Source organism: Acomys minous (genome assembly GCF_964271855.1).
Source record: "Acomys minous genome assembly, chromosome: 3".
In the NCBI taxonomy this organism is placed as follows: Eukaryota; Metazoa; Chordata; class Mammalia; order Rodentia; family Muridae; genus Acomys; species Acomys minous.
The window spans coordinates 22,178,736-22,193,369 of record NC_140485.1 but is presented as its reverse complement, the minus strand read 5'-3'; the positions used below and the strand labels follow the sequence as shown (position 1 = coordinate 22,193,369).

The 14,634-nt window shown below is 43.4% G+C and overlaps 1 protein-coding gene across 4 annotated transcripts in view; it reads left to right on the top strand.

Annotated features, from left to right (window-relative positions):
- USP8 (ubiquitin specific peptidase 8) overlaps positions 1-14,594 on the top strand; it is a 56,110-nt gene extending 41,516 nt beyond the window's left edge. For all 4 annotated transcript variants that reach the window (XM_084777879.1, XM_084777878.1, XM_084777876.1 and 1 more), the window contains 9 exons: positions 1,249-1,806; positions 2,744-2,824; positions 3,262-3,524; positions 5,756-5,968; positions 7,222-7,432; positions 9,211-9,447; positions 10,264-10,406; positions 13,457-13,589; positions 13,749-14,594. In XM_084777879.1, the coding sequence (XP_084634005.1) occupies positions 1,249-1,806; positions 2,744-2,824; positions 3,262-3,524; positions 5,756-5,968; positions 7,222-7,432; positions 9,211-9,447; positions 10,264-10,406; positions 13,457-13,589; positions 13,749-13,934 (2,025 nt within the window). In that variant the 3' untranslated portion in view covers positions 13,935-14,594. The remainder of the gene's footprint in view (positions 1-1,248; positions 1,807-2,743; positions 2,825-3,261; positions 3,525-5,755; positions 5,969-7,221; positions 7,433-9,210; positions 9,448-10,263; positions 10,407-13,456; positions 13,590-13,748) is intronic.
- Positions 14,595-14,634: the final 40 nt, after the last annotated feature.

Genomic DNA, 14,634 nt, shown 5'->3' with positions numbered 1-14,634 from the left:
ACAGACAGCCAAGGCTACACAGAGAAACCCTGTCTCGGGGGTGGGGGTGGGGGAAAGGCAAGCTGGCTCAGTAACTAAAGATGACTTGAATTGGAACCTTAAGACTCATGTGGTAGAAGGAGAGAACCAACTCCTCAAAGTTGTCTTCTGGCCTCCCTACCACCAAATAAATATCTTTTAAAAATAGAAGAGCAAGGTATAAGAATCAAAAGTAGGCCTGGTGAGTTGGTTTAGTGGGTACAGGCACTTATGCAGAGGCCTGATGACCTGAATTCAATCCCTAGATCCTGCAAGAGACCGAAATTCCAAGGGTTGTCTTTTGACTGCCACACTTGATGTATTCACACTTATGTGCAGCATGCATACACAAAATAATAAAAATGTTTTAAGTATTAAAGAATGAAAAGTAGTCAGGCTATGGTAAAGTTTTTTAATTCATTTATTCATTTTGTGTGTAAGTATGTACTCAAGTATATGTTTGTACATTACAACTTAAGTATAACGAGTAGCACTGTAAAATAGGATTTTATTAAACAAAAGAGAAATATGGTCAGATTTGTTTTAAAATGATTACTTGGGTGGGTGAATGGCTGGGCAGGTAAAAACTCTTGCCAAATAAATTTGGAGACCTGGATTTGATTCCTAGAAGAGGCTCCATAAAGGTGAAGTAGAGAACCAGCTCTATAGAATTGTCCTTTAGCCTTCACACATACGCTGTGCACAGGTGAAGTATAACAGGACAAAACAGGTGAGCAGGCAGTGGGAGGCTCTGCTGGAGTTCTGCAAGAGAGACGCATGTTAGGCACAGGCGTCCTGGTAGTCTCAGAGGTGGAGGTGAAGCTGGACAGAACTTCACCAGGCAGGAGAAAGCTGTGACAAGAACATGGCCTAGAACTGTTAAGGTGACTGGCTTATACCGCTGGATGGAAAGCCAAGGGACGCTCCGTGTGTATGGCGTCGTACCGTGTGGGTGTAAGTGTATGGGGCACTTACGTGGAGGTGGGGACGGGTGGTTGGGAGTGTAGGAAAAGAACTTCAGACTTCGCCGTCAGGTCTCAGTTCTGTGGTTGAGCATAAAGACATAGTAACTTCTGGGCACAGAACACCTCATTGCAAAATGAAGTAATACACCTAAATCTTGCTGAGGCAGGAGGATTGTGGGTTTGAGGCCAACTTGGCCTATTTGTAAGACCTTGCCTCAAAAACAAGACACAAAAAGTTCATTTTGTTCTGTTTGTGTGTCCCTAGGTTGATCGTACGAAAAAACCAGCAGTTAAGTTACCTGAAGATCATAGAATAAAGCCAGAAAATACAGATCAGAGTGGAAGAGTTCTTCCTGATCGGTCTACCAAGCCAGTGTTTCTCCCTCCGACCACCATGTTAACAGATGAAGAAAAGGCTCGTATTCATGAAGAAACTGCCCTTCTCATGGAGAAAAACAAGCAGGAGAAGGAACTTTGGGAAAGGCAGCAGAAGGAACAGAAAGAGAAGTTGAGGCAGGAGGAACAAGAGCACAAAGCTGGGAAGACACAGGATGCGGAAGAAGATGACATCACTGAGAATCAGCATAAAGCAAAGGACGGACTGGAGAAGAGAGTCAGCAAACAGACCAAGACAGAAGACAAGGAGCCCTCAGCAGACAGGGGCCAGGAAGCCATAGGGACAAAAAGACAAAGTAAGAGTGAGCATGAGGCTTCCGATGCCAAGCTGTCTGTGGAAGGCAAAAGGTGTCCCACATCAGAAGTACAGAAGAGGCCAGGAGATGTGGCCCCTGCATCCGTGTCGGGAGAGCTGAGTGCAGGCAAGGTAGGTAAAAGAAACTAAATGTGTTTCAGATGATGAACAGTGGCCTTCCACAAACAGGGCAGGCATTCTGCAATGAGACACTGTCCTGACGCATAGGTATTGGCTTCCCTGCTCTCCTCTGAGGCTCTGATGATGTACATTAAAATGATTGGTTGGCAACAGATTTTTTTTTTCTGCAAACACCATACATCTTTAGCTACTGAATTTAGTTATTCATTTCTGTGTTTGGTATGTGACCATCGAAAGACTAGGGTTTCACTGAAGACAGACAGATAGGCTAGGTGTGATAGTGAGTCCCTGAAACCTCAGCTCTTGAATGTAGATGCAAAAGGGTCATGAGTTCAAGGTCAGGCTGGGCTCTATGAGACCAAAGAAAACTAAAAAGAGTTTAACATAAAGGACTACTCTCTGGATAAGGAGGAAAGCTGTAAGAGACACCCGTGCCATTAGAGAATGCACAGTAAAACTACAATTAAAACCATTGTAATATTTTAGCTGGTATGCAGATATATGTTGACAGGTAAAAAACGAGCAGTTGCATTGGAAAAGATTTTGGCAAGTTTTGTTGTTGTTTGGTTTTTAAGTTTCTTTTGTTCCCTGGCTGTCCTGGACTCACTTTGTAGACCAGGCTGGCCTCAAACTCACAGAGCTCCGCCTGCCTCTCTCTCCCTGAGTGCTGGGACTAAAGGGATCTCAGCTTCCTTTGGAAAGCTCTAGAAATGTTACTACATTCTGCCCCCCCCCCTTGTTTTTTTAACATTCCTCTAACCCTTGACATAGACTTTGAGAAACAAAAAACTGCCCCCACCTTTGATGCTGCCTTTAAAAATAGGAAGGGTGGTTAAGACAAGGCTTTTTGATTCTTTGGCTTTACGTACTTAAAATTCATGAATGGAAAACTTTAACTGGAAAATCAGATTATTGTTTTTTGAACTAGGCTCAGCGAGAACCTCTGACAAGAGCACGAAGTGAAGAAATGGGGAGAATTGTGCCAGGACTGCCTTCAGGCTGGGCCAAGGTAAAAATCAGAATTCTGCCTTTAAATACACTTGACTTTGTTTTAAAAAGTAGTTCTCTAGTTGTCAATTCCACTTCGTTATGGAGAGCATAAACTCTTCCCCTAAGTACTACAGGGTGATATCTGCTAGTACCCAACCTCAGATGCTGACTGTAACTTATGAGCACCATGGTAATATAATTTTGAAATTGCACATCCATTAAAGCAAGCCTAAATTTCTTTGAAAGTTTGCAAAGTGATTATCACTTTTATTCAAATCATTTTAGGGACTACAGTAATACAACGTTTGTCCTTAACAAATTCAGAGCCCCAGCTCTCATCCTTAGCACACACCTTTTAACCCAGAAGTAAGTGTTGTGGTGAGGATGACACTTTTTAATGACTTGTTCTTCTATGATTTTTTTTTTTAACCTTTTTGTTTGTTTTTCTTTTCCAAGTTTCTTGATCCAATCACCGGGACCTTTCGTTACTATCATTCACCCACAAACACAGTTCATATGTATCCACCCGAAATGGCTCCTTCGTCTGCGCCTCCTTCCACCCCTCCTACTCACAAAGTGAAGCCGCAGGTCCCTGCCGAGCGGGACAGGGAGCCATCCAAACTGAAGCGCTCCTACTCTTCCCCAGACATCACCCAGGCGCTACAGGAGGAGGAAAAAAGGAGGCCAGCAGTGACCCCGACAGTCAACCGGGACAACAAGTAAGTGCTCCCAATTCTAGAACTAAAGCAGGTGTCATGGCCTTAAACCTTCTCAATGTCACCACATAAAGGTTATTGCCTTGGATGGAAGGAAAATAAGAAACAAACAGATGTCCTGCCTTTCCTCCCAAATGCTAACTTAATACATGAGAAGATTAACTTATTATTGATATAAACATGAAAGTGTTACATACATTGTTACAGCACTTTCACAGCATCATGCCTCAAGCCACCACATATCTTTCATAATTTGTTTTTATTTTCATTAAGCAAAAAAAGTATGTGTGTGTGTGTGCATGCATTTTTTAAAAAGATTTATTTATTAAGGACACAGTGTTTTGCCTGCATGTGTATCTGCATGATAGCAGAGGGCACCAAATCTCTGTCATAGATGGTTGTGGGCCACCGTGTGGTTGCTGGGAATTGAACTCAAGACCTTTGGAGGAGCAGACAGTGCCCTTAACCTCTCATCCATCTCTCCAGCCCCAGGCACATTCATTTTTTAACACAGCATAACAGTTATTTTCATTGTATTTAAATAATCAGAAGTGGCTTAAAGGAAACATGAAGGGATGCACAAGTTACTGCAGATAGCATAGCATCTTATCTCAGGCATGGAATATCCTTGTTACTGCAGGGGTCTATATATAAATAAGTGACAGGTTTTCTCATGTATTATATACGGCTTGTTAATTACTAAAGAGCTGCAATTTATTTATTTATTTATTCATTCATTTATTTATTTATTTATTGACACATCCCAAGGAAGTAACTGGTCACCTTCCTGAGCAATTCACCTTGCCAGGGATAGACCTATTTGAAAGATCTTTTAGAATTAGTACAATTCAGATGTTAGAAATCCTTAAGCCAGGTGGTGGTGGCGGCGGCGGCGCACACCTTTAATCCCAGCACTTGGGAGGCAGAGGCAGGCGGATCTCTGTGAGTTCAAGGCCAGCCTGGTCTACAAAGTGAGTCCAGGACACCCAAGGCTACACAGAGAAATCCTGTCTTGAAAAACCAAAAAAAGAAATCCTTATATCATGATGTTATTACAGTTTATTAATTTGAACAGAGAAAGAACATGTAGAGGAAATTGGGATAGCTTGTTATGTTCCCCATATTCCCTTTATGGGCAGGGACACTAAGAGGGGATCAGCAGGACAAGGAGCTGTCCACTAGTCAGGCCCTTTATTGCAGCACTCTGGAGACACACACACACACACACACACACACACACACACACACACACACTCTCTCTCTCTCTCTCTCTCTCTCTCTCTCTCTCTCTCTCTCTCTCTCTCTCTCCAGCCCAGTGTGTGACTTAGGCATAGTTAGGTAATAGTACCCAGATAACCTTTGCCTCATTTGAAACCTATTCTATGGTTAATATATAATTTTATCTTATTTATGTATAATTTATTTTATTTACAAGAGCATAAATATCTGACTTTTTGTTGTTTTGTTTGTTTTTTCAAGACAGGGTTTCTCTGTGTAACCGCTCTGGCTGTCCTAGAACTCGCTTTGTAGACCAGGCTGGCCTCAAACTCACAGAGATCCACCTGCCTCTGCCTCTGCTATTATAGGTGTGTGCCCCCATGGCCCAGCCTGACTCTTTATTTTTTAAATATACAATATCTACTACAGTGTAAATGCTGTGGGAATATAGTATTGAGGAAAATAGTTACAAGAAAAATGTCTGCCCACATTCAGTTCAGCCTCCTCCACCCTACCCAAACTCCCAGCAGTCTGGCTGCTTCCTTCCGCCTCCATAACCCTTTCATAGCTCCTGTGTTCTGTTGCCCCCCACCTCGTTTCCTTAAAGTTTCTTTTTTCCTGTCTAGTAAGTTTCTTTCTACTCATTCAACTGCCACTTACACTGTTTAACACTTAGCAGCTGGGATCTACATATGAGAGAGAACACTACATACTTGTCCTTCTAGAATTAATGTATAATTCATAATTACATATGATTTTATCTTATTTAATTCTCTAATGTTCTGGTAAAAGAGCTTTCTCCCGTTGGGCAGTAGCTGAGTGTGGAAGCTAGAGGGGCCACCTCTAGAGCCAAGAACTCACAGGAGAAGCATTTCAAGGGAGGATCCCAGAACACAGCAGTTTAGCCTGTGGATTGTGGGCAGGATTATCATGGTACAGCTGGTCCACCTGTCTGCCACCTTCAGTGCAGACTCAACTTGAGATGCTCTCCATAAGACATGTTCTTTCTTCCTTAGGCCACCATGCTACCCTAAAGCTGAGATTTCGAGACTTTCTGCTTCTCAGATTCGGAACCTTAATCCTGTTTTTGGAGGATCTGGACCAGCTCTTACTGGACTTCGTAATTTGGGAAATACTTGTTACATGAACTCAATATTGCAGTGCCTGTGTAATGCTCCACATTTGGCTGATTACTTCAACCGGAACTGCTACCAGGATGATATTAACAGGTAAAGGAGCATTCCACTTTTGCAGTACATTAGTGAAAAGGTCATTTAACCATAAGTTTTCTGTGTCTTACACTGTTTTATACTGCTACAACAAAGAACCCAAAACTAGATAATCTTTTTTTGTTTACATAAAAGAATTTAAAAATTTTTGTGTGTCTGAGTGTGCATGTCTACAAACTAGAGCACACATATGGGGTCAAAGGAAAACTTCCAGAAATTGACCCTCTCCAGAATTAAGTCAGGTTATCAGCTGCACTGTGAGCACCTTTGCCTGCTGAGCTTATTGTCCCATAATTGTAGAGATTGAGAGTCCACAATGAGCATGCCAATATCTCATCAGGGACTTGTGCTGTCACAACGTCACGGCAGGTAGAAGGGTGTGGGGTGAGCCCCTTCATTGTGCCTTTTTCCAGCAAACCCAATTCCAGGCACTAGGTCATGGCCTTGTCTGTCACCTCCTAAGGCTCTTTTTGTTTTTTGTTTTAAGATTTATTTATTTAGTATTAATGTATACAGTGCTCTGCTTGCATGTACACCCAGGCCAGAAGAGGGCATATAGATGGTTGTAAACTACGATGTGGTTGCTGGGAATTGAACTCAGGCCCTCTAGAAGAACAGTCAGTGCTCTTAACCTCTGAGCTATCTCTCAAGCCCTCGTTTTTATTTTTTTATTGTGTGTATATGCATGTGTCTTTAGGGGTATAGTATGTGCATGTGTGAGAGTAGGTACCTGAGGAGTCCAGAGGAGAGCATCAGAGCCCCTAGGAACTGGAGTTACGGACAGTTGTGAGCCACTAGCTGGGTGCCAAGAATCAAACCTGGTTCTTCTTCAAGAGAAACAATTGTTTTTAATTAACACAGAGCCATCTCTCCAGCCACTTAAGAGCCTCTTCCTATTCTGGGTGCAATACTAAATTTTGGAGGGATTTATTGAGACTGTAGCACTTGCCACTCAACTTCAGAGCTCGGGAGTTAGTAAAAGACAGAGAGTATCTTTATTTGTAAGAGTATGGGATAGTTATCTCAGCTCTGTTCATAAAGGACGAACCAGATGGCAGACACACTGTCAGGGTTACAACTTCCATCTTTGACTGCAGCCTGTTGATGAGTGTGAGGAGCAGGGCTTGCAGCCAGAATCAGGAAAAGCAAAGTCAGGTTCAGATGTGGTCCAAGCCTGAAGGTAAGTGATTCCTTTGTGTGTAGTTCTGTGCTGAAATCTTTTTCCTTTGTTTTTGGTAACATAACTTGCACAGGTCAAATTTATTGGGGCATAAAGGTGAAGTGGCAGAAGAATTTGGTATTATCATGAAAGCACTGTGGACAGGACAGTATAGATACATCAGTCCAAAAGACTTTAAGGTCACCATTGGGAAGATTAACGACCAGTTTGCAGGATCCAGCCAGCAAGATTCACAAGAGCTGCTTCTGTTCCTCATGGACGGCCTCCATGAGGATCTAAATAAGGTAAGAGGAGGCTGCCCAAGCTTCGCCAGCTTCATCTTTCTAGCAGGCTAAATCCCTGCTCACCGGCGTGCGTGCATGCATGCGTGCGTGCGTAATATCTGTACGAGCCTACAACAATGAAATAGCTTCTATTGAATTTTAACCATAATTCCTGCTTACATGACATGTTTTCCCTTCCATGCCGTGTTTTTAGAGTTAGCAAGATGGCTCAGCTGGTGGAAAAGCACTAGCCAAACCAAGCCTAGTGGCCTGAGTCTGATCCTCAAAAGTAAAGGAAGCATCACACAGCTGTTGTACTTTGACACATACACCCTTACACATCTCATACACAGTAATAAAAGTAAAATCTTTAAACCAAAGTTGTCACCTTTTTAAAAATGGCACCAACTTAACATTATCAGTATATATTATGTATAATAATGGGCTTCACTGTAACATGTTCACACATGTACTAATACATTACAAGCTTGTCTACCCCACCTTACTCTCTCTTGCCTTCTCTCACTCTGGGTAATTCCCCTCCTCCTTCATATTTTTTTTTCTTGTAATTCAATGAGTTTCATTAATGATACTCACATATGCATGATCAAGGTTTACTGGAACATGTGCACTTTATCAGTGGTATGTCAGTGAGCAGCTATCTCTCCTTCCTCCATTAGTCAACTGTGTAATTCCTCAGGGGAGGTGTGGGGGCCCATGAGCACCTTGCTCTTCCATAGTACTGGCCCAGTCTTGCCAGACTTGGTAACTAACCACAGCTGCTGTGAGGTTAAGAGTCTAAACAGGCCAGGCACTGGTGGCGCGCGCCTTTAATCCCAGCACTCGGGAGGCAGAGGCAGGCAGATCGCTGTGAGTTCGAGGCCAGCCTGGTCTACAAAGTGAGTCCAGGATGGCCAAGGCTACACAGAGAAACCCTGTCTCAAAAAAACCAAAAAAAAAAAAAAAAAAAAAAGAGTCTAAACAGTTGTGTCATGCACACCTCTCGCCCTTCCCCTTCCTCCACTCTTCCTCTGTGAGCCCTAGAGCCTCATGTTATGGCTGGACATTCAACAGTTGTCTATTTTCAGAATATTAGCCAGTTCTGAGCCTCTACACTCAGTACTGACAATGCAAGAACAGTTTCTACTCTTGAAGCAGAATTGAGCCGCTTTGACTCAGTGGGTCAGTCTACAGCACTGACAGATAAAAGTTCAAGCCTCAGCCAGGTGTGGGTAGTGCCCGCCTGTAATCCCAGCACTCAGGGAGGCAGAGACAAGTGAAGCCAGCCTGGTCTACAAAGTGAGTTCAGAACATCCAGAGCCACACAGAAAAACCCTGTCTTGAAAAAAACAAAACAATTCAGGCCTCGTACATACTTTAAATAAAAATAGTCCAGAAGGTGCTGTAAAGGCCCTATGTGGTGGCGCACGCCTTTAATCTCAGCACTTAGGAGGCAGAGGCAGGGGATCTCTGTGAGTTTAAAGCCAGTTTGGTCTGCATAATGAGTTCTAGGACAGCCAGAGCTACATAGTGAAGCCATGTCTCAAAACAAAATCGGGAGTGGGGGAAAGAATAGAAGTTTGAGTCACATCCTTTCAGTAAAGTTGGGTTTGGGTAGAATTAATTTTTTTGTAGTGCTTCCTGAGATCAGAACTCCTCAGTGGAGCTAAACGTGTAAAGTGCTATTCATGGTGGGAAAGATTAAGCTTTGTCACAGCTATTTCTTGGATTTCATATTTAACGGTCAGCAGCAGCACACTCTTAAGATACTAACAGAACATAATTGTCCTCGCCCCTAGGCTGACAATCGGAAGAGACATAAGGAAGAGAACAACGATCTCCTCGATGACTTTAAGGCAGCAGAGCATGCCTGGCACAAACACAAGCAGCTCAACGAGTCCATTATTGTTGCACTTTTTCAGGGTCAGTTCAAATCCACAGTGCAGTGCCTCACCTGTCACAAAAAGTCTCGGACATTCGAGGCTTTCATGTATTTGTCTTTGCCACTAGCATCCACAAGTAAATGCACTTTACAGGTAAGTTAAAATGAAGGAAAATGTTATTTGTGTGTGCATAGAGGTGTGCCCTATCCTGACAAGAAAATAGCTGAGCTACAGTTCAGCTCTTGTGGGTTTTATTACTGTTTTATGTGTAGACGTGTTTTGCCAGCATGTGTCTGTGCAGCAAACTGCATGCCATGTCCACAGAGGCTGAAACGGCATCTGTTACCCTAGAACTAGAGTTGGTAGCCGTGAAGGTGCTGGGCATTGAACCAAGGTCCTCAACCAGAGTACGTGCTCGTAACTGCTGAGTCATCTCTTCGGCCAACAGCTCGTGAGCTTTTGAAATGAGCCTTGGTCAAAATCTCTTGTCCCTGACTCTATGGTGCTGGGAATGCAGGCATGTGTCACCAGGCGCAGCTAGAACACAGAGCTTTGTGCATGCTGGACAGGTGCATCACCATTCAGTCAGACCCCATCCCTAAAAGCTTGTATTTTTAAGAAGTTTTTAAAGCTAACTTAGGAAGTTGTATGTGATGTCAACTTGGATCTACCTTTTCTTACTTGGGGATCATATAACAGAGTAGCTTGTATTGATACCTTCAGTCCTCACTTCCTTAAGTCCACCATGATCCACCAGACCCAGGACAGAGATCCTTGTGCGTGCTGTGCTGACCCTCTGCACATCTTCCCCCTTCTTCGGCACACTGGGTGCAGCCCTCCTTATATCAGACATATACTCCACCTTACTGAGGCACCCTCAGGTCTCAGCATTCTGACTGCAGAGGGCCTCCTGGCACTCCAGTAGAGGGTGAGTCACTGAGTACTTGTGGTCTTTTTTTCTCCCACCAGGACTGCCTTAGATTATTTTCCAAAGAAGAAAAGCTTACAGATAACAACAGGTTTTACTGCAGCCATTGCCGAGCTCGGCGGGATTCTCTGAAGAAGATAGAAATCTGGAAGTTGCCGCCTGTGCTGTTAGTCCACTTGAAACGGTACGTCTCTCTGCTTGTTCATAGCATTTGATGGAGGAACTATAATGTCCATGTAATGTGCACATATTCTCTCTCTCTCCTGTCTCTCTTTCTCCTCTCTCTTTTGAGACAGGGTTCCTCTTTGTAGCCTTGGCTGACTGGGACTCGCTCTGTAGACCAGGCTGGCCTCAAACTCACTCACAGAGTTCCGCCTGTGCCTGTCTCACTAGTGCTGGGATTACAGGCGTGTGCCACTGTGCCTGGCTCACACTGTCTTGAAGGAAACCTAATGACTATAAGGCAGACATGACAATAGAATAGCAGTACCATTATTCCATGTCATTCCATGTGATTGTATTTCTTTTAAAAGTTAATGGAACTGTTGGGTGTGGTGGTGCACGCCTTTAATCCCAGAGGCCAGTCTGGTCTATAACATGAGTCCAGGACACCCAGGACTATACAGAGAAACCCTGTCTCAAAAAAAACAAAAAATAAATTAATGGAACTAAATAATTGCATTTCAGATAACAAAGTTTAAATCATATCAAGTGAAAAATGTTACACAGTGTTAATTCCAACACAGATGAGCAGATGAAAATTAATTAACATTCAGGGGTTCAGTGGTGAAGAGCACTGGCTGCTTTTGCAGAGGACCTGGCTTCCATTCCCAGACCTAATAGCAGCTCACAACTGCCTGTAATTCCAGGTCCAGGGCATCTGGTGCCCTCCCTGGCATCCTTAAGTACCAGGCACACATGTGGTACGCAGAGAGACATCCAGGCAAAGCATCCATACACATAAAGTGACAAAAAATGTGCTTCAGCTTCCATTCAAGTTATAAACTATAACAAAATTTAATCATGTGTAACATGGTGGCATGTACCTGTAATTTCAGCATTTGCGAAATGTAAACAGGACGATCAAGAGTTCAAGGCTGGCCTGAACTTCATGAGCCCTGTGTCAAAAAATTTAAAATGTAAAATTAGGCTTTTTTGTTTCTCATGACAGTGTTTCTCTGTGTATCCTTGGCTGCCCTGGACTCACTTTGTAGACCAGGCTGGCCTTGAACTCACAGCAATCAGCCTCCCTCTGTCTGGATTGCAGGCGTGTGCCACCCCACCTGGCTAAATTAGACCTTTTTTTAAAAAAAGTGTGAGTTAAGAGCATGTGAGCCTTAGCTCATGTGTGAGGTCAAAGGATAACTTTTGGAAGTCAGCTTCCTCCTGCCACTTTCTGGGATTTAGCATCAGGGCTGCACACAGCTGTTGGAGCCTGCTGAGCCATCTCACCAGCCCAAAGTAAGTTTTTAAGTGGGAGAAGCCATGATCTTAAAGTCTAACTTTAAGATAAAATATTAGAATATTGCCTGTGCTAAGTGCAAGTATTCTTGTCTCCAGCTTCTGTCTCAGGATTTCCACTGCTGTGGAGAGACGCCATGACCACAGCAACTTTTATAAAGGAAAACATTTAATTGAGGCTGGCTTACAGTTTCAGAGGTTTAGTCCATTATCGTCATGGTGAAAAACAGCAAGTGGAAGATGGGGTCCCACAGAACAGAGCAGAGCAGTGAGAGCTGCAGCGTGTTTCTTCTTCTCACTTCTGTACTCCATTGGGAAGTTATGGGTTTCCACTTAGAGATAGGGTTTTGCCCATATACCTCAGGCCAGCCATGACTCATCTTCCTCGGACACTTCAATGCTGACATCACAGGTGCACACCACCACACCCAGCCTGGATTGGCTTTATAGGAAAAAAAAAAACTTAATGTTTCATCTTGTTGAAAGTTTATTTATTTATTTTTGTTTTGAAGCAAGCATTTATTTTGGATTATTGGAGATTCATAGCCAATTGCTTCTGTCAGTTTTAATATTGAATGTTTAGTTTTCTGTTAGTTTATTGACAAGTTTGTTAGCTCCACTTTGAGCATTGTGGCAGAATAACTGACAGTATAGAAGTTGTTTGTTTTCTAGAGGGTTTCTCTGTGTACCCTTGGCTGTCCTGGACTCACTTTGTAGACCAGCCAGGCCTTGAACTCACAGCGATCCACCTGCCTCTGCTTAGAAGTTTTTATGTAAGCATAGATTTGTTGTTAAAAGTTCTAGTTAAGCCAGGCGGTGGTGATGCACCCTTTAATCCCAGCACTTGGGAGGCAGAGGCAGGCAGATCACTGTGAGTTTGAGGCCAGCCTGGTCTACAGAGTGAGTCCAGGACAGCCAGGGCTACGCAGGGAAGCCATATCTAGGAACCCCCCCCCCAAAAAAAAAGTTCTAGTTAAAGCTGGGCATGGTGGTACACTCCTGTAATCCCTGCACTTGGGGAGGCAGAGCCCAGCAGACCTCTGTGAGTTCAAGGCTAGCCTGGTCTACAAAGTGAGTCCAGGACAGCCAGGGCTACATAGAGAAACCCTGTCTCCAGGGGAGAAAGTTCTAGTTAGTATTACGCATTATTTCTGGAGGCCCTAATGCAGCTATGTGGAGAACTGACCTGTTGAGAAGCAGTTCATTGTTGGAGTGCTTTCTGTGTGTCTGATGCCGTGGGCTTGGCCCTTGGCACTAAAAAACAACTGTGACGCAGTTACTCAGAGCGTTAGATTTTGGTGTTGAAAGGAGGCAAGCATAGGTCGCCTGTGGTTGGTTGTAGCTCTGGTTTCCCCAAGTACAGGCTAACTGCAGAGCTGCTTTCCTTCAGCTCCTTGTGTACCTTTATGGTTGGTACTGTAGCTGGCCCGGGCACAGGAGCCCTGAGTGTGGAACTGCCTCTGCACGTTCACTTTCCCTGTGGAACACGTTGTTTACTATCTGCAACCCACATCCTCGTCTTTGTAAAAAAGAAATGAAACGTGTCTTCCCAGACACTTGCCATGCCGCACATGTGAAGGGCAACTTTATAGAATCGCTTTTCTTCTCCTGCCCTTACGTGGGTTCTGGGCATCAGGTTTGCACAGCAAGGACTTCGCCCACTGAGCATCTTCCTGGCCCTAAGATTTGAAGAGCTTCCTAAAATCCATGCTAGATAACAAAAACCCATTGTCTTTCTCCGTCAGCCTAAGTCCTGTGATGTCTGTTGTGCAGATTTTCCTATGATGGCAGATGGAAACAGAAGCTGCAAACATCCGTGGATTTCCCGTTGGAAAACCTCGACCTGTCACAGTATGTTATTGGTCCAAAGAACAATTTGAAGAAATATAACTTGTTTTCCGTTTCAGTAAGTATCTTATTGAACTGAAGATATTTTTAAAGGAAATTAGTAAAACAGGGAGGCTCTGGGCACTTCTTCCCTCATAGTAAATGAGACCATCAAAACTTGGAAGTAACTAGCACGTGCTAAGTAATGATTCCGTTTGTTTTGTTTTGCTTGTTACAGAACCACTATGGCGGGCTGGATGGAGGCCACTACACTGCCTACTGCAAAAACGCAGCGAGGCAGCGCTGGTTTAAGTTTGATGATCATGAAGTCTCGGACATCTCTGTGTCTTCTGTGCGGTCGTCAGCAGCCTATATCCTCTTTTATACTTCACTGGGACCACGCATAACTGACGTAGCCACTTAAAGAGGTGGAAGCTGTGGGCGTGTTGATGTTCTCAAATTGCAGCAGCACATCTCCTAATGCTTACACGAAGATCATGGGCCGCTGCATCTGGCTATGTAGAGGAACTCCAGAGCACTGGGGCTGGTACTAGCACCGTATAATTCAGGTCAGTGCTGTTTATCAAAAGCTGACATTTAGCAGGTATCATTTATTTCAAAACACCTTTTTTTAGTCTGCCCCAAAGTTAAAATAACTCATTAGCCAGACATTTATTATTCTGTTGGTGTCAGACCATTGTAACCCTCATTTTCCTATTCACTGCTGTAGCCTTTTCTCATTTCCAGTCCCAGCTCGATCTACTATGAATACTGTAGAATGCCCTAATGCAGACAGGAATGTATCTGTACATATTTATTGCACTCTTGCACATCAGACCGCGGTACATAGTTAACATGTCCTTCTGTGGAAGCCTAGAAGGATTTTTTCTTTTTCTTTTGGCCTCTTCTAAGGTAGCTGCAGTGCTTTCTTAGGGAAACGACAGGGCAAACTATTTTTCTGTTGGCTTCAGGCTGTATTTGTGCACTAAATCTTTATTCTAAAAAAATGGAAACTTTAATTTTTTTAAAAAGAATTCATTTACATCTACATTAAAATCTTAATGAGAAAAAAAATCATTTGCAATCTTTAAGTGTTCTGTCTTTTTTTCCAAGGATTCTTGAGA